The sequence below is a fragment of the Poecilia mexicana genome, unplaced genomic scaffold (assembly GCF_051168715.1).
Source record: "Poecilia mexicana isolate PSO_F unplaced genomic scaffold, ASM5116871v1 scaffold_19, whole genome shotgun sequence".
NCBI lineage: Eukaryota > Metazoa > Chordata > Actinopteri > Cyprinodontiformes > Poeciliidae > Poecilia > Poecilia mexicana.
Window position 1 is genome coordinate 5,268,674 of NW_028263388.1, and position 26,536 is coordinate 5,295,209.

At 40.1% G+C, this 26,536-nt stretch overlaps 3 protein-coding genes across 5 annotated transcripts; 2 read left to right on the forward strand and 1 right to left on the reverse strand.

Annotated features, from left to right (window-relative positions):
* Window positions 1-5: 5 nt before the first annotated feature.
* Window positions 6-8,101, forward strand: rangap1b (Ran GTPase activating protein 1b). Of its 2 annotated transcripts, none has more exons than XM_015007404.2 (16): window positions 6-96; window positions 377-500; window positions 594-721; window positions 1,192-1,251; window positions 1,344-1,523; window positions 1,605-1,739; window positions 2,444-2,602; window positions 2,703-2,816; window positions 2,889-2,988; window positions 3,151-3,235; window positions 3,812-3,959; window positions 4,038-4,112; window positions 4,195-4,297; window positions 5,407-5,495; window positions 6,439-6,560; window positions 6,755-8,101. In XM_015007404.2, exons 2-16 carry the CDS (start codon window positions 389-391, stop codon window positions 6,837-6,839), a joined length of 1,695 nt encoding a protein of 564 aa, XP_014862890.2. In that variant the 5' UTR covers window positions 6-96; window positions 377-388; the 3' UTR covers window positions 6,840-8,101. The 2 variants fall into 2 exon arrangements, with proteins under 2 accessions (XP_014862890.2, XP_014862891.2); XM_015007405.2 differs by having other exon boundaries at window positions 9-96; window positions 380-500.
* Window positions 8,102-8,199: 98 nt separating this feature from the next.
* On the forward strand, window positions 8,200-13,590 carry chadlb (chondroadherin-like b). Its single transcript, XM_088000990.1, has 11 exons — window positions 8,200-8,353; window positions 10,128-10,304; window positions 10,392-10,586; window positions 10,849-11,004; window positions 11,109-11,254; window positions 11,414-11,695; window positions 11,769-11,988; window positions 12,085-12,358; window positions 12,439-12,851; window positions 12,923-13,089; window positions 13,170-13,590. Exons 1-11 carry the CDS (start codon window positions 8,297-8,299, stop codon window positions 13,405-13,407), a joined length of 2,325 nt encoding a protein of 774 aa, XP_087857116.1. The 5' UTR covers window positions 8,200-8,296; the 3' UTR covers window positions 13,408-13,590.
* On the reverse strand, window positions 13,487-25,058 carry l3mbtl2 (L3MBTL histone methyl-lysine binding protein 2). Of its 2 annotated transcripts, XM_015007410.2 has the most exons (18): window positions 24,905-25,058; window positions 24,158-24,594; window positions 23,984-24,086; window positions 23,760-23,893; window positions 21,512-21,584; window positions 21,174-21,250; window positions 20,839-20,956; window positions 19,658-19,792; window positions 19,439-19,524; window positions 19,110-19,356; window positions 18,612-18,682; window positions 17,655-17,759; window positions 17,398-17,545; window positions 17,205-17,287; window positions 15,674-15,908; window positions 15,479-15,544; window positions 14,905-15,033; window positions 13,487-14,832 (listed from the first exon to the last, which is right to left on the reverse strand). In XM_015007410.2, the coding sequence occupies exons 2-18, from the start codon at window positions 24,506-24,508 to the stop codon at window positions 14,519-14,521; spliced, it is 2,475 nt and encodes an 824-aa protein (XP_014862896.2). In that variant the 5' UTR covers window positions 24,509-24,594; window positions 24,905-25,058; the 3' UTR covers window positions 13,487-14,518. The 2 variants fall into 2 exon arrangements, with proteins under 2 accessions (XP_014862896.2, XP_014862898.2); XM_015007412.2 differs by lacking the exons at window positions 23,760-23,893; window positions 23,984-24,086; window positions 24,158-24,594; window positions 24,905-25,058 and adding an exon at window positions 22,281-23,713.
* Between the last annotated feature and the right edge of the window lie 1,478 nt (window positions 25,059-26,536).

Genomic DNA, 26,536 nt, shown 5'->3' on the forward strand with positions numbered 1-26,536 from the left:
CTGGGGCAGCGTGACGTCAAAAGGTTTAGCAACTGGCACGCCGCGCGGAAGCAGCGCGTGTTTCTATATTCACCTTAATTGATAAGTCTTTAAAAGGTGAGTTTAATAAATGGTGATGTTCTAACGAGAGTTTATATTATTGTTAACGCTGAGACAGAAAAACCGACTTCGGCAAGTTGTGTCCAAATGGCTTTTTTTTTTAATTATTGCTGCGCACTTACCGGTAGTTAGCACCGGTAAAGCTATTACAACTAGCTTCTAGACTTATTCTGGGTGCCCGGTTTCTCCATCGGCTAACTGATAAATATTTGCATCACCTGACGCGATTTTACATAGCTGGAACTTCACTTCCTGTCCTTTCTGTTCGACTTTTCAGCAGGTATAGAACATGGCTTCAGATGACATCGCTCAGCTGGCTGATGCTCTCTCAAAAACTCAAGTTGGTGATGGAGAGTTGAGCTTTAAAGGTCTGGGACTGAAGCTCGACGACTCGGAGTCAGGTGAGAAGACGTGACCTTTTTTTTTTTTTTTTGGAACCGTTCGATTTCTGTTTCACCTCCTCTGATCTGACGAGCTGCTGTCTGTGTTTTCAGTGGCGGAGCTGCTCGGTAAGATAGAGCAGTACCCAGGTCTGAGAGCCCTGCGCCTGGAGGGCAACACTGTGGGAGTGGAAGCTGCCAAAGCCATTGCTAAAGCTCTTGAAAGCAAAGACCAGCTTCAGGTACGCATCGCTTCATGTCTCACTGTCAAAGGAAAATACACAACGGATTTCATTTGGATTTGCCTGTAGGTTTGCCAAACACCAAGACTCTAATTTTAAAAAGATTATGAAGAGATTTATTACTTTAACTGTAAACATTACCTAGCATTTTTAATGTTGAAAGCGCAAAAGGCTTTTACTCCTAACTGTAAAATGGTCGTATTTAAAAAAAAAAAAAAGTTTTTTTTTTTTCCTCTGACAAGAGTCAACTTATAGCAACTTGTTTACAGAAGAGTGTTGGTGTCAGTGTGAAGTGGTAGTGATGTTTAGTTTTTGACCAAGCGATCATGGCCTGTCAAACAAAACTCGTCCAGCCGACTTTTTGTTACCTTCCTGTTCATAATGTGTTCCACTCTTTATCCCAAAGAGGCGCTTTCTTCCTATTTAGGCCCAGACTTGTTTTGATTTTGTCAATCATTGTGTGTTTTTAGAGATGCTACTGGAGTGACATGTTCACAGGAAGGCTCCGCTCTGAAATCCCCACCGCTCTGGTGAGAAAAGCTTCATCCTTTCTTTACTCTTCCCCCCCACCATCATTTAATGCTCCTGCGTTTATTTTATAATCCGACTGTGCGTTTATTAGATGTGTTTGAGTGGTGCACTGATGAGCGCTGGTGCCCGGCTGACTGAGCTGGACCTGAGCGATAACGCCTTCGGGCCTGATGGCGTCAAAGGCATCGAGCAGCTGCTGAAGAGTCCCTCCTGCCACACGCTGAGGGAACTGAGACTCAACAACTGTGGCATGGGAATAGGAGGGGGGAAGGTGAGTCCGCGCAAACGACAGCGTCTTTCAACAACTGAACAGAAACTAAAAGGGTTTCTTTTCTCATTTTTATACCAACAGATCCTGGCTGAAGCTCTTATTGAGTGCCACAAGAAATCAACAGCCGTCGGATCTGCTTTGAGGCTGAAAGTGTTCGTTGCGGGGAGAAACCGTCTGGAAAACGATGGGGCGAGTGCCCTGGCCAAGGCCTTCCAGGTAGACTAACTGAGCTTTCTTTATAATGGTCACATTGATGTTTTACATGTTTACATGTTACTAACATTTTAAATAAATTATAAGCATGTCACAATAAGCAATAAATCAGTTCATGGCATAATTAATTAAAATGAACATGATCATTTCCATTTGGACAACAGCCAGTAAAGAGATACTCCTCTTTAATATTGCAGAAAAGCTGCCATTTTGAAAAATGCTGCAAACATTTGACACTAGGCACAAAGTAGTTAGGTTGCACTTCCTGCCACTTCTGCCTGTTTTCTCCGTCTAAGTGGAATGGTTATTATTTTTTGAAATATAATTTTGTTTAACAAGATTTCATAGTCAAATTTAGTTATTGTTGTTTCGGTTGTATTATTTAGTTATTTTGGGTATTTAAAATACTTTCCAGTTAAAATGCAATTTTAATTATTGTTGTTTAGTTTTTTTATTTTGTATATGAGTGGATATACTTCCAAAAACAAATAATAAGCCGTTATTATTATCATTATTATTGTATTTGTTGAAAATGGTCTCAAAATAACAAGATTATCATTTACCACAATTTATCATTCAGCAAAAATTTTTATTGTGACAGGTCTGGCTATTATAGAATATACTAAGTTAAAATATTGCTACTCTAGCCTGACTACAGGTTTAATTTTACTGTTCTAATCTTTATAATATATATTTTATAATCTAAGCTGATGGGCAGCCTGGAGGAGATCCACATGCCTCAGAATGGAATAAACTACGCCGGTGTGATGGCGTTGGCTTCAGCCATCCGTCACAACCCCGAGCTCCGAGTCCTCAACTTCAACGACAACACCTTCACCAAGAGGGGAACGCTGGCCATGGCCCAAGTGAGACATGCTCCTTTAAAAAAAAAAAAAAAAACTCCCCATCAGATATCCATTTTGTACGCCATGTGTTTAAGCCACACCCACCATGTTGACTCTGCAGGCTCTGAGGCACCTCAGGAACATCCAGGTGATCAACTTCGGCGACTGTCTGGTCCGGTCCGAAGGAGCCATCGCTCTCGCTGCAGTTTTGACAGAAGGACTGCCGGTCCTGAAGGTGAGCGAAACGTCTGGCTCCTCTGTGCCAGAACCCTTCATGATGCTTCATGGCGCTCTTGTGTGTCTTCAGGAACTCAACTTGTCATTCGGCGAGATCACAGCGGGGCCGGCTCTCGTGGTCGCTCAGGCCGTCATGGACAAACCTCATATGGAGAAAGTCAATCTGAACGGTACGAGTACACACCAGTGGACTGCACTACCTGTGGCTATGCCACATGGTGACATTTTAGATAGAACTTATTTATGTCTTTACAGTTATGACTATAAAGCTTTAACATTATAAAGAACCGGACAGGTTAATATGAATAAAGTTTAAAACTGCATTTTAACAGGTAACTGTCTGGGTGAGGACGGCTGTGATGTCCTGAGAGAAGTTCTGGACAATGTGCACAAAGGAGAGATGCTGGCCTCACTCAGGTAAGGCATCTGTCCAACACTTGGTCGTCATGGAGACGATGCTACGCTTACTTCTGTAGTTTTAAATCCATGAGCATGTGTATAGTAGAATTAAATGTCATAAAGTACATGTCATGATGAATCAGATTAATTGTGATGAATAAATTATTGAAGTAACTAATCTTTACCTAATTAAATTATTGTTTTATTGTTAACTGGAGGATACAGACTTTAAAAGGCCAACTGGTGAAAGAACAACACAATCAGCAGTAATTAAACCAAAACAGTACAGTAATATATACATTTAGCATCTAGAATTAAAATAATCTGACTGTAAATCTGTACTATGTAATATTCCCCAGCAGTAGATTTAGCTTCACTTGGTTAAAATTCTGTAAAAAACATAAATGAATAAAATACATTTCCTGTTAAGTACCTTTTGCTTAACAGGAAAGTTAAATGAAAAATCTGAAGACTGCCAGTTCTGTTAGTCATCAGAATAATTGATAGGATAATCCATCCATCTATTGTTTTTTTTTTGTTTGTTTTACTAAATGAGGAATAAATAGAACCACTGTCTTCTCTATTCGTCTGCAGTGAGGATGAGGGTGAGCCAGACGATGAGGAAGATGAAGACAGCGATGCCGGCGATAGTGATGGGAGTGATGAATGTTATGAGACTGGCGAGTGTGAAGAAATTGTGAAAGAAAACGGAGGAGAAAGCCCAGAAAAATCTGAGAGCCAAGTACGGAAAGTCACCTGCATAACCAATATGTCCAAATATTAGATTGATTTAAAATCATTTATTTTTCTAAACCCTCAGGCAGAAATCCTGTCATTCCTCAGTAACCCCTCAGCAGAAAAGTTGTCTAATATGAAGATGAACCTTCAGCAAGAGGCAAGTTTGTTTTCCTCTATTTATGCATAATGTGTTGGTAAAATCAGTTTTTAAATGTCCATCTATGTTCTCTCTTCTCTAGGTTAATGTGTCTGAACCAAACAAAGCTGCAGAGCTCTTTCTGAAGATTGGCTCCCTGCACAGCCAGGACACTGTGGCTAACGCAGTTGTTTTTGAAGTCATTGGTAAAACCACTTGTGCACTACAAGTTTCATACAGGAGCTGAAACATATATGAAAAGACATCTTTCTTTTTGCCTCCAGACACGAAACTGAATTTTTCCTGTTCAGCTCATTTTTTGATCAGCAAAATTCCCTATTAAATATTTTCGGTAACACTTTATTTGACGGGTTGTGCATAAGACTGACATGACACCTGTCATGAACATGAAGTAGTCTTTATGAATGTTTATGACTGTTGTCATGAAGTGTCATTCAGTAAATAGTTGCACTTTTAATGCAAAGTTGCTCAAACAGTTGCCTTGGAAGTCCATTAAAAGTGCTTACTTTGCATTAAAGTGTCATTATTTGCTAAATAATATATTGACCCAAATGTATGATTTGGGTCAAACATTTGTGTACACAAGCTACACCCAACAGCTTTCTGAAGTTTTTGCCCAGTTTCCTAGTTGCTCATCATGCTAGTGATAGCGCTCATGCTAACATTAGCTTTATAAGTAAAATAAGCATTTTAGCTAATTTATGATTTAACAGCTATGTATATCATACTGAATATAGTAAGTCAACATGCTGGTGATAGCTCAACATGCTACTGACTAGGATAACCTTAGCATTTTGGCTAATTTTAACATGTATGCTAATATTTGCATACTGAGTGGAGTAAGTTAAAGTTAGTCAACATGCTAGTGATAACCCACATCCTGCAAGTATTGTCAACATGCTAGACATTCTACATGCTAGCATTAGCCTTACAGTTAAAATAAGCATTTTAACTAATTTTTGACCAATTGTAGCATATTGAATGGAGTAAATCAATGGAAATCAACATCCTGGCGATACCCCACGTGCTATTGACACCAGTTAAGCTCACCTTTGCATTGTTGCTATTTTTTAGCATCAAAACGTTGGATTCCAACCAACATGCACACTTTGGCAGGCCCCTTTTAAATTTTCTATTTTTTACTGTTTAGACAATGTGGATAAATAGGGTATATTTTTTCATGAAACATTTAGAAATATCTGGTTTAACTGGAAGTAATGGGATTTTAACTGGAGAGTGAAGCTCTTTTCAGGTTTTTCTATGTTGCTTGTAACATCATTACTTTTTTTAACAGATGGTGTTTTGAAGAAGGTTCTCTCTGCTTCGGCCCTCCAGTCACACTGCTTCCTCACCACCCTGCTGGTCATGATCGGAGTCCTGAAGGTACAGTACATCTCAGCAGCCTATAGTTTATTTATTTTATTTTATTTCATTTATTTATTTATTTATTTTTTGAAGGATTGCAAAAAAAAAAAAAACTCATTATACAAAAGCACCGCTGAAATCAATCGGTAAATTGACTATCCAAAGAAAAATGCTAATTGTTAAGCCATTAAAACCAAAATTTGTCATTGTTCTTTTTTGTATTTTAAAAATTCCATTTTGTAGGTTTTTCTTTTTTTTTTTTTTTTTTAAGTCAAATGGACATTTTCATACAACAGCGTATCAGAACCAGGATAATTTTTTTTTTCATTTTGGCTATAATTATAGTATTACAAAAATACTCATAATAAAACAAAAAACTGAGTAGTGAGAAAATCATAATAAAGCGACAAAGTCCTAACCAAGTAAGGAAGATGCAACAGTGACATTAAACTTGTATAATACAGTGACAACGAAGTGGTAATCTTAACAGAATAAAGTAGTAATGAAGCTATAATTTTACCAGAATATAGTCGTAATAATGCAAGAATAAAGTCATGTTACTAGGATAAGGTTGTATTTAAGGACAATAAAACAGTATTTTATTTATTTATTTTTTTATTTCTCCTTGAAGAATAAATAAAAGTAAAATGAGGAATGTTTAGCATCTTGTGAATTTGAGCTTTGGTATCGGTTTTACAAATAAGGAAATTTGTAATGTTTTAACACATCAGCATCAGATTATTATCAGTAGCAGGAAAGCATGCAAACGAATGAGTTTATTTCAAAGAAGGAACCACAGAGTCGCATCAGATTTTATCTCATTAAAATAACTTTTTTTCTCATCATTTAAGAAATTTCTTTTGGTAATATTGCCTCGTTATTTTTACTAATATGACTTTATTCTCCTAATTAAAAAAATAAATGTTAGCCTATCTCTAATACCATATAATTTTCGTTTTAGGGAGAGGGCAAAGTGAAGAAGGTGCCACTGGTCCCAGGTCAGCTGCTGTGTTTGGAACATGCTGTCCAGCAGGAGTATTTCACTCAGGACCACGCCTCTGTGTTGCACACTCTGCTGTCCAGGTAATCTTCCACCATCACCAGCCTGTTTTGGCTAAACTAAGAAGGCATTTCAGTCTATTTGCTCTCTGAGAAATCATGCAGAAATCGGTGGAGTTCTATTTACAGTCTAACTCTAATCTGACTCATTTATCTTAATGAATGCGCTCGTTGGAGAAGTAGGGCTTTAGTCTCATACTTTGTTTTTCTCTGTGCAGAAATGGTGATGCTCTGAAGTTCTGCAGCAGCGCCAGAGACAGGCTGAGCTCTGCTCTGGAGAAGAAAAGCCACAAGTACCACTGACTGATTAAAGCCAGTACCAACACTGGGACATAAACACACACTGTTCTTTATTTATCTGGATATGTAACCAACAGGGATACTTCCCACTTGAACAAAGGGATAAGTAATGCCACTATTTATGCCTCCTGATTTGTATATTTTACAAGATGCAATGTCTTAATCTCTATTTTTCTACTTTTTGCTTGTGACATATATATATATTTTTTTTATAATTAAAATGTCCAAATACTAAAAACACAAACCACGCATAGGCAGTTGAAGTAGACGATATGATGTGAAGTAGGCAAGCAAATGCTAGAAAGACGATAAATTAACTGCAAGGTGGCAGACATGTTTTATTAATGTAAAAAAAAAAAAAAAACTCACAAAGTGTGAATCAGGGATGTCAAGAAAACCTCAATTTGTCAAAATCAGGTTGCTTTGTTTTGCTTAAATGTACACCACTCTGCAAAAGTATTCACATCTCTTCGCAATCAAACCACAGCGTATTTTATGGACCAATATAAGGTGGTGCATAAATCGTGACGCCAAAGGAAAACGGCACATTGTCAAAATGTTCTTGGTGCCCTCAGATAAAGTATCTCAAAGGGTATAAATGCTTTTGCCAATAAGTTTTGTCAAGATTAGAGGAAGCCTAATTTGTTGGCCGATATTTGTCATTTATTTGGGAGCTGGCATTGACGGTGCAATTGGCCAATAATCAACGAAGCAGCTCATTTTTATCATATCTATTTTTGTCGTCGTAATTGCGACGACAAAAAAACATCTCCACCAGATCTATAGAGGCAAAGAATAAGAAAGCTACTTTATGTCCAAAGAAAATAACACTTTTCTGACTGTAAATTAAAAACAAAAAATGTAAACATTATTTCATATCTGCCATATAAAACAGCATATCAGTCCTTATAATGCGGTTGACATTCTGCTGCTTCAAACGTCCAGCTGAATCTGAATCTGTTCATTAAACATATAGGTCATGTGACCAGCATGAATGTGCAATGTTGTCCTTCCAAAAACACCATATCACATCTCCTTATCACTTACCGCTGCACATGTTTGATCATCCTGTCTTACCTCATAGATGTATCTGCCTGTTGATTAGATGGATCTCTGCTGTGAAAAGGGAAGAGAATATAATGTTATATATAATTTTGTATAACAAGAAGCTGTAGAAATGGAAAAAAAAAACTTTTCTGTCTAGATAGTTTTGTTTACCTAGTGTTCATTTATATTGAATATAATAAATACATGGAACATTTGAACATACTGGAATCTGTGTGTTTGCTGTTGTTCTTTTTCTGCCACCAAAGTATCCTAGAAGCTTATTTTTTGTTGCACTTGTTTAATTTATGAAGGCGGTGTAGTTTGTGGAAGCAACAGTTGGGTGGAAATGACTTCACCTTGAAGTGGGAGGTGGTCATGTGGTCAGGGGGTTGGATAAGCAGAGTTGGTTTTGGATGAGGCACAGCCGGGTAAAGAGAAGAGGAGACTTTGCGAGCTGCAGCGAAGTAGAGGTGAGCGTACCAGAAATATTCTTAATTAAAATCATGTGTGAATTTAAAAACTTTCTGTAATCTTTTTTTTTTTTTGTAACAATTGATGATGCAAAAGATGTGCTTCATTAGCCAGTGATGTCTGCTTTATTTTCTTCAATTTGTTTTTGTCCCAGCTTTGCTGGCATGTGTTAAGATGAACCGGTGATGGATACATTTACCTCCTGGCTTTTAATGCATGGGAATGTCTAAAATCCGTGTAAAATAGTTTTCACACCCTGCTAGCTGAAAGGACTCCTTTTTTTTTTTTTTTTTTTACAGAGGGAATACATTCTTGGCACATTGGCAGGAATAGACACTGCGTCTTTGTACGCAGCTTCCGCTCTGCAGTTTGGACCCCAGTAAGGGTCCGAGCACACATTCCTCCGTCTCTAGTTTCTGAGTCCCTCAGTGTTTTCCCTTTACTTTAAGGGACAAAGCCATATCATATTTAACTACTTCATTTAGACAAATAACCTACTTTTAAACAGGATATTTTTTTTGTCTAACCAAGTTTTTAGATATTTAAAACAATTCTACATTTATGTTTTTGCTGTTTGGTTTTTCTTTACGGTTCTGCTGGTGTAAGGTTGAGGCACTAGCTAATGTTTTAGTTCTCCAAATCTCTGAACATGAAACTGTTAAGCTTTCGGTCTCCGCTCCTGTGGATCAAGGCTTTTGATCCAACATGGGAATGTGGCTTCAGGGCATTCCAGTGGAGACTAGAGCAGGGGCAAGTGGCATAAAGGTAGGGATTATGTAGCATTTTCATATTTAAAAGCTTAAGACTTCTTAAGGTTTTCAATACTTTCCATATGATTCTTAACTCTTTCGGGCCTCTTTTGTAAAAATCTGATGTTTTTTCCTCAAAATCGATATTTCTTTCTCAGAATTCTGTCTTGATCTCTGCAGATTAAAATCTGAATTTTTGAGGAAAAAGTCTTTTTCCTTTTTTTGTATCAGTGGCTCTAATCCTCTTCTGTATCTCTCAAATTAGAGACTTGCAAAAGTATTTGTACAGCTCAAAATTGCTGGCATTGTGTTCCAAAAACAATCCATCCATCCGTTTTCTTACACCCTTGTCCCTAGCGGGGTCGGGAGGGGTGCTGGTGCCTATCTCCAGCGAGACTTTATGGGCAAGAGGCGGGGTACATCCTGGAGAGGTCGCCAGTCCATCACAGGGCAACAAAAACTAAAAACAACCCATCAGTGTCATTTATTGGGATTTTATGTCAGACCCACATAAACAAATACAGAATCACAAAAAGGAAGGAACATGCTTTTCAAAACCAGAGAAGATGACACTCTCCTCAACAGACTTACAAAAGAGCTGCACCATCTTACTCCAAACACTAAAGGACCCAACATTCTTCAAGAAGCGCTGGACGTCTGTGGTGTACACAGTGACAAGGAATGGTGAGAGTACAGTCCCCTGTGGTACACCTGTGCTGCTGACCACCTGGTTAGAGACTCAGTCTCTAGAGTTTATGACAAAACACCTCAATTTCTCTTAAACTGCTCTGTATTCATCATATCAGGCTCCCTGTCCTTGCTGAAGGAAATCAACCACCATGTTTCACTCTGGGCGGGGTGTTTTAACTACGGTGCTTTGTCAGTTTTCCTCTTTGCTGCTTTTTTCAATTAGGCCAAAGATTTCAGTTTTTGTGTGATCACAGTTTTCAAACTTTTTTATGCTTAAAAGTGAGTTGCAACTGCATATTGAAGTAATCCTCTTTTAAATTCTCTTTCATTACAGATGCCCCTTCTGGACTTACTGAACCCTTTCTGGGCTCTGTTGCTCAGCTTGTTGCTCCTTTGCATCCCTGCAAGTCTCACAGCAAAATGTCCACAGCAGTGCATTTGTGACCAGATCCAGCTCAGAGTGGCCTGTGTGAACAAAAACCTGACCCAAGTGCCTTCCACTGTTGATGAGGTTTCTCCTCACACACTCATCAAGATCTCTACACTTACAGTTTATGACTGAACTGTAAGGCTACAGCTGCGGTGTGTTTTGTTCTAGATAACCGTGAAGCTGGATCTCCGAGGCAATGACATCCAAGAACTTCCCTCGGGGGCTTTTAAACACACTCCCTATCTGACTCACCTTTCACTGCCAAGGTGTAACATCCGCAGAGTTAAGGAGGGGGCTTTCCGTGGCCTTGGCCGCCTGGTCTTCCTTAACCTGGCCAACAACAACATAGAGATCCTCTACCAGGTGATCAGACAGTCACAGCTACAACCTACGTTGTCCCAAGTTCTCCCTTTTGAGTTGCTGCCATTCTTCATGTCAATAAATTCTCCACCACTCTTCAACAAATGCCATTGATTAGACAAGTCCAATTTAGATCCACTTTCAAAAGAAGTCCAGTTCCCTTCAAATGAATCCAGTTTATCAATAGTCAGATCAGATTAAAAAATAATACTTACGTTTTTAGGGCAAAGTGGGTAAAACTATGGTGTATGTCTTTTGAGTCCAGGAGTCTTTTGATGGCCTTTCCTCGCTGAAGCAGCTGTTCATTGACCGTAACCGTGTGGAAGAGATCCAGCCTGGAGCGTTCTCTCAGCTGGGCTTCCTCAACCTTCTCTCTATCACTCACAACCAGCTGGTCTACATGCCCAATCTGGCCTTCCAGGTACACAGTCACAAAAATTTCCCAAAAGGGAAACCAATCAGAAAATGGCACATGCGCCTCTTGTAGTCATTATTGTTGATACAGGCAAATGTTCATCCTTCAAGGGCTTGCAGAACATCAAGTGGCTTCGTCTCAGTCACAACTCTCTGAATTACCTGGACACTGAGGCGTTCGCTGGCTTGTTCACGCTCAACCGGCTCAGCCTAGACCACAACGAGCTGCAGTTTTTCCCAACTGACACCATGACAAGGTAAGGATGCTCAGAAAAATGACCTCTGGTTTCAGTGGGGAGTGAACTTAAACAATTCTCCAAAGGAGATACCAGACAGCAGATCTACTGCAGTAACATACATGTTTAAGTCCTGATGTTTCCCTCTTCTTCTCTACATCTCTTCCTTACTGTGTCCAGACTGCCAGAGGTGACTCGTCTGGACCTTAGCTATAACCCCATGACGTATCTGGGAGAGAACGCAGTGTCCATGGCGAAGCTGACACACCTCTTCCTCGACCACATGTCCCTGCAGGACCTGGTCATCACCGCTGTATCTAAATCTCCCAACCTTGTACATCTGGACATCAGCCATAACCAGCTCCGTGTCCTTCAGCCCTTTTCTGAAGGCTCACCCAAGCTGGCCCGTCTCAGCCTGGCTGGGAACCCCATCAACTGCAACTGCTACTTGCGTCCACTCAGGTGCAGCAAAAGTCACTGACTAGTTTTTATCGACCACGGGGATGTTTATTTTTTATTTTTTACCACCTTGCAGAGAGTGGGCAATCTTTCGCAAAGTGAAGCTGGTGGGGATGTGTGGAGGACCGGCCCATCTTTCAGGGGAGAGCCTGGAGGCTGTCTACCCTAAAGAGCTGCGCTGCCAGAGCCAGGAAGCCATGCTGAAGGCAGAGTTTGAGGATGCAACCAGAATAATTCCACCACCCACCCAAGAACCAGAAAACAAGATCAAATGTCCTGCCAACTGCGTCTGTGAGGTGACTGGGTTACTTCAGGGGATTGGATGGATTAATGAAGGGTTTCAAGTTTTGCTTTGTTTTATTCTTTTTCAAATTTGTCTTGTCCTCTGGCAGGCGGAGACACACCACTCTTCATGTGAGAACCGCGGCCACACCAAAGTGCCTCGAGGTTTCTCTCCCGAGACACGTCTTCTTGACATGCGAGGCAATAACTTCCACTACATTCCCAGCAACAGTTTCCCCGGTGTGGCCCAGGTGATATCGCTGCACTTGCAGAGCTGCAAGATTGTGGATGTGGAGGATGGGGCTTTCAGTGGTATGAAGGGACTGATATATCTCTATCTGTCCGAGAATGACCTCACGTCCCTCAGTCCTGAAGCCTTTAAAGGTGCTTTTTAAGAGGAAAAAAAATCTATAAGGTTTATTCTTTCAATAATTACAAGCTTGGTTAATCTTCTGAATCCACAGGTCTACCACAGCTGACTTACCTCCACCTGGAAAAGAACCGCTTTGCTGATTTCCCCAAAGGAGCCTTTAAATTAGTGCCTAATCTGCTAGCACTTCACTTGGAGAACAATGCCATCACCAAGTTGGAGGCTGGTATTCTGACTGGAGTTTTGGGTCTCAGAGCTCTTTACCTCACTGGAAACAACATTAGGAACATTTCGCCCAGGGCTTTGGATCAGGCTAGTAGTCTAGAAAAGCTCCACCTGGGGGGAAACAAGCTGAAGGAGGTGCCCACCGAGGCACTGAGCAAAGCAAGGAACATCAAGGACCTCAGGTTGTCCGGTAATTTGATCCGTTGGGTCGGCCCGAACGCTTTTAAACCGCTGGAGGGATCTCTGAAGGAACTGTATCTGGATAAGATGGGGCTGGAGAAGGTGAGCTTCTCCCTTAAAGAGCTTATCCAAGTGCATAAAAATGCTTTCTGATGATGTTTTCCAAACCGCAGATGTCTGAGAACTCCCTAGTTGGTTTGGGTCCAGGGTTAAGAAGTCTGTTTCTGGAAGGCAATAAGTTGGAGGAGGTGCCTGACTTCCACCAACTCACGTCCCTGGAAGTCATCAACCTGGCCGACAACCCTCTGATGTGCGACTGCCCTCTATTGCCGCTACGCCTGTAAGCAGCTTCTTTGTCTTAGACATTTTGGCATTGCTAATGGAGAACGGGGACATTATCTGTTCATCTCTTTCATCTAGGTGGATTGAGAAGATTAATATTAAGGTGAGAGCCACTTGCGCTAATCCCCCTGAGGTGAAGGGTCAAAAGGTCAAAGATGTCTACGTGTTCAAGGCATGTCCTGGTGGAGAGAGTCTTCCACACAAGGCCACTGGCTCGGAAAAGCAGCACAAGAGGTTATCCAGAGCCCCTATCAGTATTATGTGCTGCTATAGTAAACATAAGTTCGGGGGATGTCCAAGCCAGAGGTCGTGCTAGAAGTTTTTGTTGTTGGACATTTTAACCGACTGCGTCAAAAATATTCCGTCGTATTCTATTTAAATGACATCAACATCGGTTATTCTGTTGCATTTAATGTTTATGCGGTTTAATTAATATTCAACAAGTTGAACAGACAATCCAGATCCCATCACACATCAAAAAAACAAAACAAAAAAACAACCATGGTGTAATCGCAAGCTATGCTCCACTATTGCCATCAATAGACATGTATGTCTATGTTCTCTACTGTGTATGCAGGGACACTTTCAGGCAGTTTGCAACAAGCACATTTAATTGAAAATATCTTTGAAACTTAGCAGGTGTTGATGCTGCACTTTTGCCTGAGTCTGAACGTCAAAGCAATAAGTGTTCTAGAAGATGACACGACATATTACTTCAGTACTTGCATTGTACCATCTACTTGCTGTATTGATCGTTCTGCTTTTTCCTACAACTGTGTAGCACTTTGCCAAAGACATATTTCCCTTTGGAGACAATAAAGTATATTCTAATCTATTCAATTTTACAGTACCGTATTTTCTGTTTTAAATATAAGCAATATGGTCAATCTAGATGTTTTTGGTGGAAATTTGGTGCTAAAATCAAACCATATGCATTTTTAATCCAATTTATCACAAGTTGAAAATCCCCAACCCATGTCAGACAGTTCTTTGTTTCAAAATAAAATTCTGTATTAATATCCTGACAAGGGTTTAAAACTTTTAACTGTCGTTAAACTCTAATCTAATATGCTCAATGCCTTAGCTTGTTTCTGTCTGGATAAGCTGAATGACTCCATCTGGGCTTTGCGGCTTTTGCTCCTCACCCATAAAAACAAACATTTCTGGTATTACTTCTACAAAAGACGACAGCAAATTAGCTGGTTTATTTGTAACTGATAGGAAATTTAGACAAAAGTGATCTGCGGAAGACAAAGTAAAACAAAAGTAAATAAAAAAGAACTTTATCATTACAGCCAAAGTTATCCGTCATGCTTTTGACATGGTCAAAGTGAGGTAGTTCCTAAACTCTACAAACTCTACTATTTGTCAAAACTAATATCTTGTTCTAAGCTTGTGAGGTTATTGTCCATTAAAGCCTCTCCCCCTCACACTTCTATGTCTTCAGTTTCTCCGGCCTGGTCCTGCTCAGTGTTGCTCTCCCACATCCCATCCTGGCTGCCGTCGTTTTCTCGACTCCCGGCCTTCAAGCCTTCTTGATCTGTGTTTTTATTTTCACTCTGAACGGTAGTTTCTCTGAAGTTTTCCTTTGGAGATCCAACCTCCTCTCGGCCAGGTCGCGTCGACTCCGTCTGCTGCTCCGTCTTCTCCTGCTTTACGGGTCTCAGGGAGGCCTGCTGAGTCTTGTGAGGACTCTCGATAGGAGTCTCCATCTCCTCCACTTTCACCTGGACCGGGACGACTGCAGAGACAAACCTCATTCAGCTGGTTGTTTGAAATGCAGAAGTGACGGATCTGAGAGCCGGTCACTCACTCTCTTGTTCCTCCGCTTCAGTTTTGATGGCTGGGATCTCCGGCTGACTACTCTGAGAACTTTCTGGCAGCTCGTTGGAGGCGTCGCTCACTTGTTCCTGGATCATCCGCTTCCTACCGTACCTCCTTCCTGTAGCAGGGAATAGAGTAAAATAAAGGAACATAAAGCAGATGAATCTGTAATTTGCAAGGATATTTAAATATTTTATAAAACAGAGCAAAAAAAAAAAAAAAAAAAAACACACTATGGGGCAGATTTTTGTTAGTCGTTTAGTCAACCTGGGTCTACATTTATAGCCATCAATTCAATCAAAAAATACTTTAGTGATCAAAACACAAAGTAAATGTTTCTGTAACTCATACACGATCACAATAATATACTTAGAGCTTTTGGAATTGTGCACCAAAGAAATTAAAGTATTCAGAAAAACAAACTACTAAGACTAATAAAAACTAAGCTAAAACTAAGCAATATTTAATAACTAGATTTATTGATGGGGTAATCTAATGAATCTAATTGAAAAAACCCCAAACTATTGTGACCCTGGTATGTAGTGGGGAAAGCATTCACATACTCTTTCTGCTGTGTACGATGGGTTTGGGCTTCTTGGACTGCGCCGAATGGTTTTCAGTCAAATGTGCTGGAAAACAAAAGAAAAGAAACCTTTGTCATTCCATTATCCAATGCACCGCTGAGATGGGCTTAAGAATAAAAGCTAAATATATATATAAAAAAAAGAAAGACGAAAAAGCTCTCCAGATGTTTTCACCAAGTCCTGGAGGCGGCTGCAGCTGGTAGCCCACCAGCTCGCACCATCCGACAGGGTAGAGGTCCGGGGACTGGTGGTCCACCCACTGGTCGAACTCGTCCTCCCAGCCGTCGAAGTGGATCAGCAGAAGGCGTCCCACGCAGCGCTTCACCGTGGCGACGCACACCAGCCGCGGCTCCATCAGGTCCACAGCCTCCAGCTTCATGTTGGGGGAGAAACCGTGACCTGGGTTCTCCTGAGGAAAAACAACAAAAACAAAACAAAAAAAAAACACCACAAGGTGTGATGGTTTATAGTATTTACACCAGTAAAACCTTTCCTCAAACTTACTGGAATTTTAAGTGACGAATTGTCAAATGGAAAGAAAAATTATAACTTTTAAACATTTTTATTCTGCCCCCAGTTACTCTGACACCCTGAAATAAAGTCCAGCACAACAAACTGGATTCAGAAGAAAGAAAGAAAAAAAAAACAGAACTACCAGGATCTGCAGCCTAAATGGGGGAAAAATATCAACAACTTCATAATCCTGCTTATTAGTGATGACAACTATTCAACTGTTATTGAATCTAAGGTGCACCTCTGGTAAAACACAGTGGTGGCAGCATCAGGCTGTGGGGAAGTTTTTCTTCAGTGGAGACCAGGAAACTGAGCAGAGAATTTTTATTCACCTTCTCTTAGCATTTAACTGCAGTATCAGCTCTGAATCGTTGTGAGGTACGTCTCTAGTAACTGAATGTTTTAGGCGTCCTGATTCAACAAGGCTTTCACTAAACTGTAATCATCTGAATCAGGTGTGTTAAAAAGGCAGTATTATGTATTTTCTAGGCCTATTTTATAACACAATCATGTAACTATGTTAACATCAGTTGCTATAAAGATGTGGCATGTCAAACGTAACTCAGAAGAAATCTGACTTTGTATTTTAGCATCTTGACATTGGGTCTCTGTCTCTTTAAGAAGCTCCTGCTCTTTCTGAAACTCCGGCTTCAGTAAGTCATCACATCATGGCTCCTCTATTAACCCTTTGACAACCTTATTACCAGCTTTGCTCTGGGAAGTAGCTCCTATAATGAGCTCAACAGATGCGCAGTTCCACCAGGTGTTTGCTAATGGCTGCTGGCTAGTCTGAAGGAGCTGAGTGAAGGACAAACAGGGGAGGGCTGCTCTGTGAGGCAGAAACTTGGAAACTGCAGCTCAGAGAAGATGAGGCTAGGTTCAACCAGGACTTTTGCACAGATGAATGGTTGCCATGGAGATGAAAGGATTTCTTAAACATGCATGACGGAACCAAAGCAACACTGAAGGTATGTTTTTGATGAGGGAATAACATTATAACATGATATAAAGTTAAGAAAAAAAGTCAATTTTACATAATACTGCCCGTTTAAAACGGTGAAACATGTAAAACCTGCAACAAACTGAAGTTTTTCCAAGGTAGTTTGTAATCCTTGGTGGTTTAGTCTATCTCTGTTCAAACTGTCATAACAAGGACCAAATTCAGACGTCTGCCTCCCAAAGCAGAACTCACAGTGTTAAACAGTCGTGCTGGTGCAGCTGTTGCTTTAGTGTCCTGCAGATATTTGTCCCAGGTGAAAGTCTGAGGATCAGAACCTGCCAGGACACAGACACAGATCACGTTTCTTGATAAAACAGAAGCTGATGAATCACAATCCGCAGAAGAACGAGTTGTTTGGAGCGCTGATGAGGCAGCAGACGATCACCTCGGGGCACAGTGAGGGTGATGTCATTCCTTTTACAGAAGTTGATGGGCAGTATGGCGTGGGAGGAGGCGTGGTAGCAGAACCAGTCGGCGCCGTTGTTCAGCTCCGTCCCGTCGATGCCCACCATGAGGTAACCGTCCAGCAGCACCTGCAGATGACCAGGTACAAGTCAGGAATATCGATTCTGATGAAAGCAGAGCCGACCAATCAGACGCAAGCGCCTCCCCCAAACAGAAAAACCAACAAAGCATTGTTACCTTGTGAACAGTGGCAACACAGATGTTTCCCAGGTTTAGAGGATCAATGGCTTCCAGCTTCATTCCCTCCTCAAAGAATCCCTCCCCCATGTAGACAATCCTGGGCTGCAGGTCGCACGAAAACATTTTCAATTCATACAAACAGGAATTTAAGATTATTTTACATCTAACAATTTGAAGCTAGAACAGCTGAAATCATCCAAGCAAGCAAGTCATCTTTTAGAACATGATAGTTTATGGGGGGCGGGGGGGGAAACCCCTATAAAACCTAACCAAAGACAGGAAAACACTGCCAACTAGTGGCGAGTTAAAGTAGCACAAACATTTTAAAGTGGTAATCTCTAAATTTGCCCAGCCCAGGTGGTTGATTCAGATACTTTATTCATCATTAGGGCAAAATTGTTACACATAAATTTTAACCTTCTTACAATGGGAAACATAAGGAACACAACATGTCGGTAGTTTAATAAGAAGACTTTCTGAGTTTGCTTTAATCGTACAGTTAAAAGGATTAGATAAAATTCATATGATGAATTTTACTCAAAAGCAGACTTTGTTGCACCCAAATCTGCTTTTGATTCATCATACTTTGCTAAGTGCTTTCAAAACTAATTTCTGAAAATACATAAAACTTTTGTTCTTTCTTTAATTTAGCATACATAAAGAATGTTTCAAACTGAATGCTCTTATTTTAATAACGCACACTGGCAAAATCCTTTTCAAGTTAAACATCTCCCATGCTTTAGACATCTGACAACCTTATTTGTTGTAATAAAATATTTACTTGATCCATCTTGAGTTTAACAGGTATATATTATTCACAGTATATTTTTGTGATGCTGGTGTAGTATTTTTATTTATTTATTTTTTTCAGAAGTTGGGACGCCGCTTCTTTACAGAATGCGAGACAGGAGTCAAACACTTAGAGATTAGAGACACATTAGAGATACAGCTTACCTTTTTAAAGAGTCCCTGGAACATATTCTCACCGTTTCCCTTTGGGTTGCTTGAAGCTTCCACGTTGCTTCCTATAAACAAGAAGACTGAGTAACTGACAGTAAAAAAATAAAAAAACAAAACAACTAATTACTGTAAGCCATTATCCACAAGTCAAATTAACAGTTTTTTTTTATGTTCCCATGACTGAGTTGTTTCTAACTTTACATGAAATACACAACAAAGTGGAAATAGTGGAAACCACCACAGCAAAGCAGTGGTGTGACATTAAGGTCTGTTAAGCTCTCTATGATGACGAGAATTCATTAATATGCAGCAATAATAATAATAATAATAATAATAATAATAATCAGTTTTTCCAAATTCAGCTCCCCATGAACATGTAAAAAGAAAAAAAGACAAAAAGGAAAACTTTAAAAGCCATGACGTTTTTAGAAAAATCTAAGCAATGAATGAAATGAAAATGAAATCTCATGTTTTTCTCGCTTTTGAACTCACCATACGCTTTAATGGTGTGACCCACGGTGTTGGACCAGCCCAGCGGGTGGACAAGAGGACTCCACATGTGGCACCAGAAGTCGAAGACCACGTTGTCGGGGACGTCGCTCTGGTCCGCGTACACCAGCCGCAGACGGCCGCCGACGACGGCGTCGACGACGGCCAGACGGGTGCGGCTCACGTGTTTGGGGTCCACCACCTCCACGCGTGCGCCGACCCTGAATGAGGGCTTCATGCTCTCCGCCAGCTGACGAAGCCAAAACAAACAGTTCGGCTTCAGTTTCGTCTTCCAGGAACAGGAAACGCGTCAAAAAGAGCGAAGCGTCTACCTTCACGTAGAAGTCGACGGGCAGAGTGGTGGAGCCCACCAGCTTCTTCATCAGATACGATTTCCAGTCGGAGATGTTATTCGCATCTGCAAAACGGACGAATGCGTTTGTTTTTTGTTGTTGTCGTTTTTATTTTCGGTAGCGAACGTGGCTTTCTCGCGCGTCGTTTTACGGTTAACTGAGATTCAAATCTGGAAAAAGGAAAAAGCAGGAGCTCACCCTGTGGCGGCACCAGCAGCTTGCTGGTCATGGAGCACCACCCAATCGGGTTCAGCTCCCCCGACACTATGCTGCACCAGAAGTCATGGCTGCTGTCGTGTTCGTAGCCTTCGTATCGAAGCAGAGCTTTGTAGCCTGCAGACAGGCGAGCGGAGGACGGAGTTAAAAGCACAAAACACTACATAGCAGCTCGGGACGGGCGTGAAGGTTTTCATACGCCGTCTAGCTAGAACCATAAATTTCTTTGGATATCATAAGAGGACTGTCACAATAACAAATTTTGCTAGGCGATAAAAGATAATGTTTTGAGATCATTTTTGAAGTAGTGGCCTGTACCGATGTTGGCATAATAATGCGAGGTCGCTCTTTTACAAACCAATATATTTTTAATTTTGAAAAGAACACTTTGCACTGGATCTGGAAGATATTTTAAATATTCAAACAACCAAAAAAAAAAAAAAAAAAAAAAAAAGCCTGGAAATAAAAAAACAATCAAAAACACAAATAAAATGACATGGGGCAGTATTATCTTTTTCCAGCCACACAGTGCCATTTTATAGCACAATCAAGTGACTATGTTAATATGAAAGGAAATCTGACTTTGTAATTTAACACCTTAAAATTGGGCATCTGTCTCTTTAAGAAACTCCTGCTCTTTCTGAAACTAATCATAATTAGTACCTCTATTAGCTCCTCTATTAACCCTTTCACAACATTTTTACCAGCGTTTCACTGAGAAGCAGCTCGTATAATGAGCTCAGCTGATGAGTACTTCCACCAGGTGTTTGCTAATTGCTGCTGGCTAGTCTGAAGGAGCTGAGTGGAGGAGGAGCAGCACTTATCAGTTTGTGATCTGTAAACAATGTTTTGAATCATGTATACTTTTCTTACTACTCCACAAGTGTACAGCACTTTGTATTGGTCTTTCACATAAAGTTCCACTGAAATACATTCATGTTTGTGGTTGTAATGTGTCAAAATATGGAAAAGTTCAAGGGATGTGAACTTTTCCATATACACTTTGCAAACAAGTGTATACTGGTTACACAGAGATGATAAACGTTTGGAGTTTCCTCATCATCATCTACACCAAATTTTAGAATTGACAAAAACACATTTGTTAGCAGGTATTAAATAGTACAACTTGTGGTGATTGAAAATGAGCAGAAAACTTTAAAAACCTGCGACCTGAAGAACAGTAGCAATCCAGTAGACCTTATTGGACAGGACAGCATTGGTGTTGAGGACCTCCACCTTCATCCCGACGACCACATCGTCCCAGTCAGAGCTGAGTGGAGCCTGCAGAGGTGAAGACCATGAGCCACTTTCTTTATGCACAACACAAGCTCACGACTACCCATAATCCATTTCTGGTCATTTTCTCTTCTCTGTAGAAACATGTAGTCTGAGCAGTATTTTCAATCTAAAGACGTTCTCTATATTTCACCAATCAGCTCTTAAAAGCAACATGGGACATAATGTGTGTGACTTGAGGGACGTAGTAAGGTAAACTCACATGCGCGAAGCTGGAGACGGAAGCAGCCAGCGCTGCTTCAGTCGTCAGGTAGGAGCCCCAGTCAAACACCGAATGTGCTGCAGAGTGAGCAGAGCAGAAAGCTATGTGTATGCTTGAGTTATTAAGAGAAACATCAAGTATGAGAGATGCTGGGAAAAAACAAAAAAAAACAAAACAAAAAAAAAAACGATAAGCCAATCACCTGCTACAAATACAAAGGCTGGAAGCTGGAGAAATTCTCAGTTTAGCAGAGTTGACACCAGTTATTAATGCAAAAATGCAGCTGAATTTGTGGAAAGTATGGGTAGCCAGGTGTGTATGTGCATGTGCACCATTACCTTCTACTCCTGCAGTAGCGGAGGCTTTGTTCATTCTGTTCAGAACTGTAGCTTTTTTTGAGGGTGGTCGCCCCTAAAGAGATGAAAGCACATTATGTATAAAGTTAGATCAGTTGCTCTGCTCTCACTACTGAAACTACTGAAGAAAATTTATTGTTTAGTGGCATTACATGTATGGCAAGGTGAGGCTCCATACTTTCAAGAAAAGGGACATACATTTTCTGTTGTATTCTTACATCTATCTTCAATAAAATAATCAATAAGACTTTGTTTTTCCTCTTTAATATTTTGTCATGCTTAGATTCAAATTTAGAATCAGTCAAACCCAGGCTCAGCAGGTCAGACCTGAAAGAGAACCAGAAAAAAAAAAGAAAAAAAAGAGAGAGAGCTGCATTTCTGCCAACATGAAGTTAATGTCCATCAAAAATAAATATAAACGTAAATAGGTGTTGTCAAAAGCTCTGTTTTTTAGTACATTGATTTACTTTTAGAAGATAAAATCAGGTATGTCGTCATGAAACTGAAACATTTTTCCAGTAAAATGTATTTTTGCATTGTTCTCCAAACTTGCAAGAATGATATAGAAGTATAATACTTTTCCAAACTTTTTAGGACTGAATAGATATTTGAATTATTTTTTCCCATATCAAATATAAACATTTGAATTCTCAGATATCCAAGTCCCCATCAAACGGTGGACAGACGCTGGTTCAGTGTGAGGTCGCTGTTCTCCAGCATCCCGTCCACCGTGGTGACCGCGGGAACTCACCACCTTGCGTTTGAATCTAACACTGAACAGGTCGTCGACGCACTCGGTCGGGACCGCGGTGATTTTGAGCATTGGGCCTCGACGTCTCACACAGGAGTCAGTTTCTAGGTAATCGTCCGGCTGGAAGTGTTTCTGGCACACGAACATCTTGCTGACGACGTGGACCGGTGTGTTCGGGTCCATTCCCAGCGTAAACAGCCATTGTCTCAATCGCTCCGGGTCGTTGAGAGGAAACCGATGGTAGACGAAGTCAGACCGCCTGCTCAAGCAGGAGTCCACGCAACAGGTTTTGGGCATTTCTGTGAGGGAACGGACGGTTGCGAGCTGAGCCCAAAACACGCTGGCTCATATCAACAACAGTAGCATTTAAAGTCTAGCGCGCTCTTCTTCTTCTTTATTTATTTATTTTCACCTGAGTTGGGAGCCGTAAAGTGCTGCCACCTACTGGTCACTGTAACAATAAGACAAAAAAACTAGGAGTGTTGAAAAGTTGTTGACGGATTTCCGATGGAAGATTAGGGCCGTTGTGGATTAAATAAATAAATAAATAAATAATAATAACGTACGAACGAATTAGTACATTTCTGCCGAAAAATGTCAGGCATTTTTAGATTAATTTCACACATTTGAAAAGGGGAAAAAATTGGGATATTCTTGTATATTAAAAAGTAGACATTTTCAATGAGTAAATACAATTTACTATATTTTCACTAGTAAACTAAAATATTTTTGACCATTGTAAAGTCTTAAAATTTGCATGAAAGAAAAGAGAAAAAAAAACTCAGAAAATTTCTGAGAAGATAAAAACAGACATTTGTGAGAAAAAAAATAAATAAATAAAAACACCAGAAGTTGTCAAGGATTTTAGATTTTATAAAGTGTTAGTACATCTGGTCTACTTTCCTGAATCAAGATGATGTTTCCTGAGTGGATAAAATTAAGAATTTTGTTTCCTTACTAATTTCTAATTAGTAAGGATGTCCAGATTGTAAATGTATGCCTTCAATTGTGGAAAATTTTACCTGTTTCTCATAAATGTATTACTCTTAGACATTAAAGAATATTCCATTTCTCTTTTTGTAAAATTACTCAAGAAATACCCCCCTTTTTTTTCAACAAATGACTCTTTCAGATCAAAACCTTTGAGCTAATTTAGTGTGTAGATGGGCCGCTAGATCTGACTATATTGGAAACATGTCTAACAAAACACCAGGGACAACTTTTTAATTTGACAAAAAGATTTGAATGGCTCAATACAAAGGTTTCAAGCTGAATCTCAAACCCTGATGGAAGACACTCAGATGTGTACAAGTTGAGTCTAAAGCAGGAATTTGCAAAGGCATAATACAGGATGTGTGCCAAAATAAGCATTATGAACTTTAAGAGTTCTCTGAAGTTTGGCAATTCGTTAAAACAGAATTGAAAAGAAGACCCTACCTAAAATATGGCATAAGCCAACAGAATGTACTTCATTCTAACCTGCAGACGTGCCAGTATGGACGACTTCTTGGAGTTGGATGAATAGGACCGTGAACAGGATAAGCTGCAAAAACGCTTTGATTTTGAAAAGAAGGTGCTGAAAGTGCCGGGCGTTCCACACATCTCACAAATCACTGCAAAATGGAGAAAGTAATCAGAGCTTAGTTTTTTGTTTTTTTTTGCAAAACATCTACAAATGTTATTTTCAAATATCTGTTCCTCACATGGTCCATCACTTCTTGCTTTTTCCCTCCTCATCACCCGTACTTTTGGCAAACATCCTTTGCGAATGTTCTTATCCTCATCCTCCTTTCCTTTGTGTTCTCCCTGTAAAGAAATAGAGCTGAGGTTTATGTTGAACCACTGAGAAAACCCCACAATTTGATCGGTTTATTTACACTATTCCTACGCTCTGCTGTTTCTGCTGCGGAGGCGCGGCGCTGGATAGAAGGCAGGCACTGTTTGCAGCCCACTCCCCCGCAGGAGGAACAGTGTGGTCGGACGAACACTGTGGGAGCTGCTCCCGGCCTCAGCTTCAGTGTCCCTGAAGGCATCTTGTCCTCAAAGTACTCTTTGCCAAAGTGCTCGCTGCAGAGGTGAGAGAAGCTTGTGGCCACCCACTTCACGCGGGTTCTCTGAACCTGCTTTTCCCACTTGCGGAACTCATCTGGATCCTTTGGGAACCTAAACAAAGTCACCCCATCTTCGACAGTTTTGCCACATCCGTAGGCCACGCAGTGGTAGGGCATCTTAAAGATGGGTCCATCAGCTTCTCAGAGCTTCAAGCACAGGCCTGGGTACAGTGGTGGGTTTCTGGCTTTTTTTCACATGTGAGCTGTTTCCAATGAACGAAAATTCATGCTACAAAAATCAATTTTCAAATGCAAGGGTCATATATCCTGTAATCACAGCGAAAATGTAATTTTACAGACAAAGCATTAATGAATTCGTTTTATAAACACTGTAAGCTAAGTTTTCATAAATAAATACTAAAACAACGAACTATCTTAGCTTTAGCAGCATTCTGCAGGCGCTTCACTCACACCGAACCAAAATGTGGCAAACTGTAAATCAAAGCTAGATGCTAACCGTATGAACACTTCCTCGTCTGTCCGTCAATAATACAACACGTCATTCGATATTACCTTCAATTACTACTTCCAGTATCTAGTAATGTCCATAAATTTGGTGTAAAGATGTGTAAAACTATAACATGCTAACACATGAGCTGTTCCACATCTTTAGAAGCACAATATCTGTACAGTAATGACAGCTTCTTCTTCTTCTTGTGACAGTTATTGGCGGTTGGCAAACAACTTAATGGTGCATTACTGCCACCAACCGGTAAGGATTGTATAGCAGAATTAACATGTTAGTACACCGAAGAAACTGCAATATAAGTAAATAGCATTTCTTTGCCTCCAGCACTTCTGACAATTTAACTAAACTTAACTAAACAGTTATTATTGTTCGAGACAAACGGCAGATGTCTCAATACTGCCACCTGCTGTTACTTTAAGCTTTTTAGTAAATAATTGTGAAGTGGCAGAAAAGGATGCAACTGAAAATCTGAACAGTGTTACGTGAATTTGTATTTTTAACAGAAATTTTAAGTTTTTTAATGGGTAGTTTTATTAATATATTCTACCCTATATATTAATATGACAGAATATTAATATATTCTGCAGATATGTTCTCTCTCAGTAGAAGTCTGAGTTCACTGTATCAGTCAGCCATGCCCCCACTGCCACTACTATCAATGTGGGATGATTGTGGCGACGTTAGTAGGAGTACATCGTCTAATCGGTAGGCTGCCAGTTTGATTCTGTTGATGTGTCCTTTACCATTTACCATCAGTTGGCAACAATCAGTCTAAGTAATCTTTTCAGCCAAGATATATGGTTGTAATTACAATCACGTGAATCAGTCTAGAAGAAAGTATGGAACAGACTGTACGTTTTGAGGATGCTTTGTATGTTGCTGCTGAAGATATGCAGCAAGATAAATCCATTGCTCATCATCCATTGGGGTAACAGCATCAGAGCCAGGGACTTAAAAAGGGTCAACAAGCTGACAAAAACAGATGGTTCTGTTCTGGGGACAACCGTCGATCTTCTGGAGACGATGCAGAAAAGGATTATTAATAAAATGAAGAATATTAGGGACAACCCTGAGCGTCCTCTTTATGAGATTATATGACAACAGAGTGTCTTCGGTCAGAGGCTGCTTCATCGTCCCTGAGACACTGACTGCTTTAGGAGATCCTTCCACAGCCATCACAATATCCAATGACTCTTTGAGGAAACTTGACTAATGTGAGTTACAAAATCACTTAATTCCCCTTTGGGGTTAATAAAAATATTTTAAATTTGAAGTTTGAAACTATGGGGCTTATAGACCTGTCTGAATTGTGAACAAACAATGATGTTCAAGGCCAAAACATCATTCTGGTTCTTATTTAGCAGCTCTCTTGTACACATTACATCAAGTTACAGTGCCATCACCTGTGTGGTTGCTGATATTCCCATAGGAAGTAAGATAACTGAGGTGTGTATGTAGATACAAGATTCTAAAAAAACATTCCCACACATGAAAAAATACCTGTTTAGTAGATGAAATGTACTCGCTGTTTCTCAGACACTGCTTATTTTGAATGGATAGCATTGATCAAATTTGATTACACAGGTAAAAATATGAAAAGTGTGGCAATTTGATATAATCTCACTTTTAATAAGTGCTCTTAAATATGTTTTTTTTTTTTTTTACATTATCTTGCA

Excerpts from the sequence above, each read along its gene's own strand:
- rangap1b (XM_015007404.2), top strand. The coding sequence starts at position 389 with ATGGCTTCAGATGACATCGCTCAGCTGGCTGATGCTCTCTCAAAAACT. Across the intron at positions 501-593 it reads GCTCGACGACTCGGAGTCAG|TGGCGGAGCTGCTCGGTAAG; the intron begins GTGAGAAGACGT and ends CTGTGTTTTCAG. Across the intron at positions 2,989-3,150 it reads GGAGAAAGTCAATCTGAACG|GTAACTGTCTGGGTGAGGAC; the intron begins GTACGAGTACAC and ends GCATTTTAACAG.
- chadlb (XM_088000990.1), top strand. The coding sequence starts at position 8,297 with ATGAGGCACAGCCGGGTAAAGAGAAGAGGAGACTTTGCGAGCTGCAGC. Across the intron at positions 11,255-11,413 it reads CCAACTGACACCATGACAAG|ACTGCCAGAGGTGACTCGTC; the intron begins GTAAGGATGCTC and ends TACTGTGTCCAG. Across the intron at positions 11,989-12,084 it reads CTGCCAACTGCGTCTGTGAG|GCGGAGACACACCACTCTTC; the intron begins GTGACTGGGTTA and ends GTCCTCTGGCAG.
- l3mbtl2 (XM_015007410.2), bottom strand. The coding sequence starts at position 24,508 with ATGCCCTACCACTGCGTGGCCTACGGATGTGGCAAAACTGTCGAAGAT. Across the intron at positions 15,034-15,478 it reads CATCGTACACAGCAGAAAGA|GAAGGAGGTACGGTAGGAAG; the intron begins GTATGTGAATGC and ends TCCCTGCTACAG. Across the intron at positions 14,833-14,904 it reads TGAAGCGGAGGAACAAGAGA|TCGTCCCGGTCCAGGTGAAA; the intron begins GTGAGTGACCGG and ends TTGTCTCTGCAG.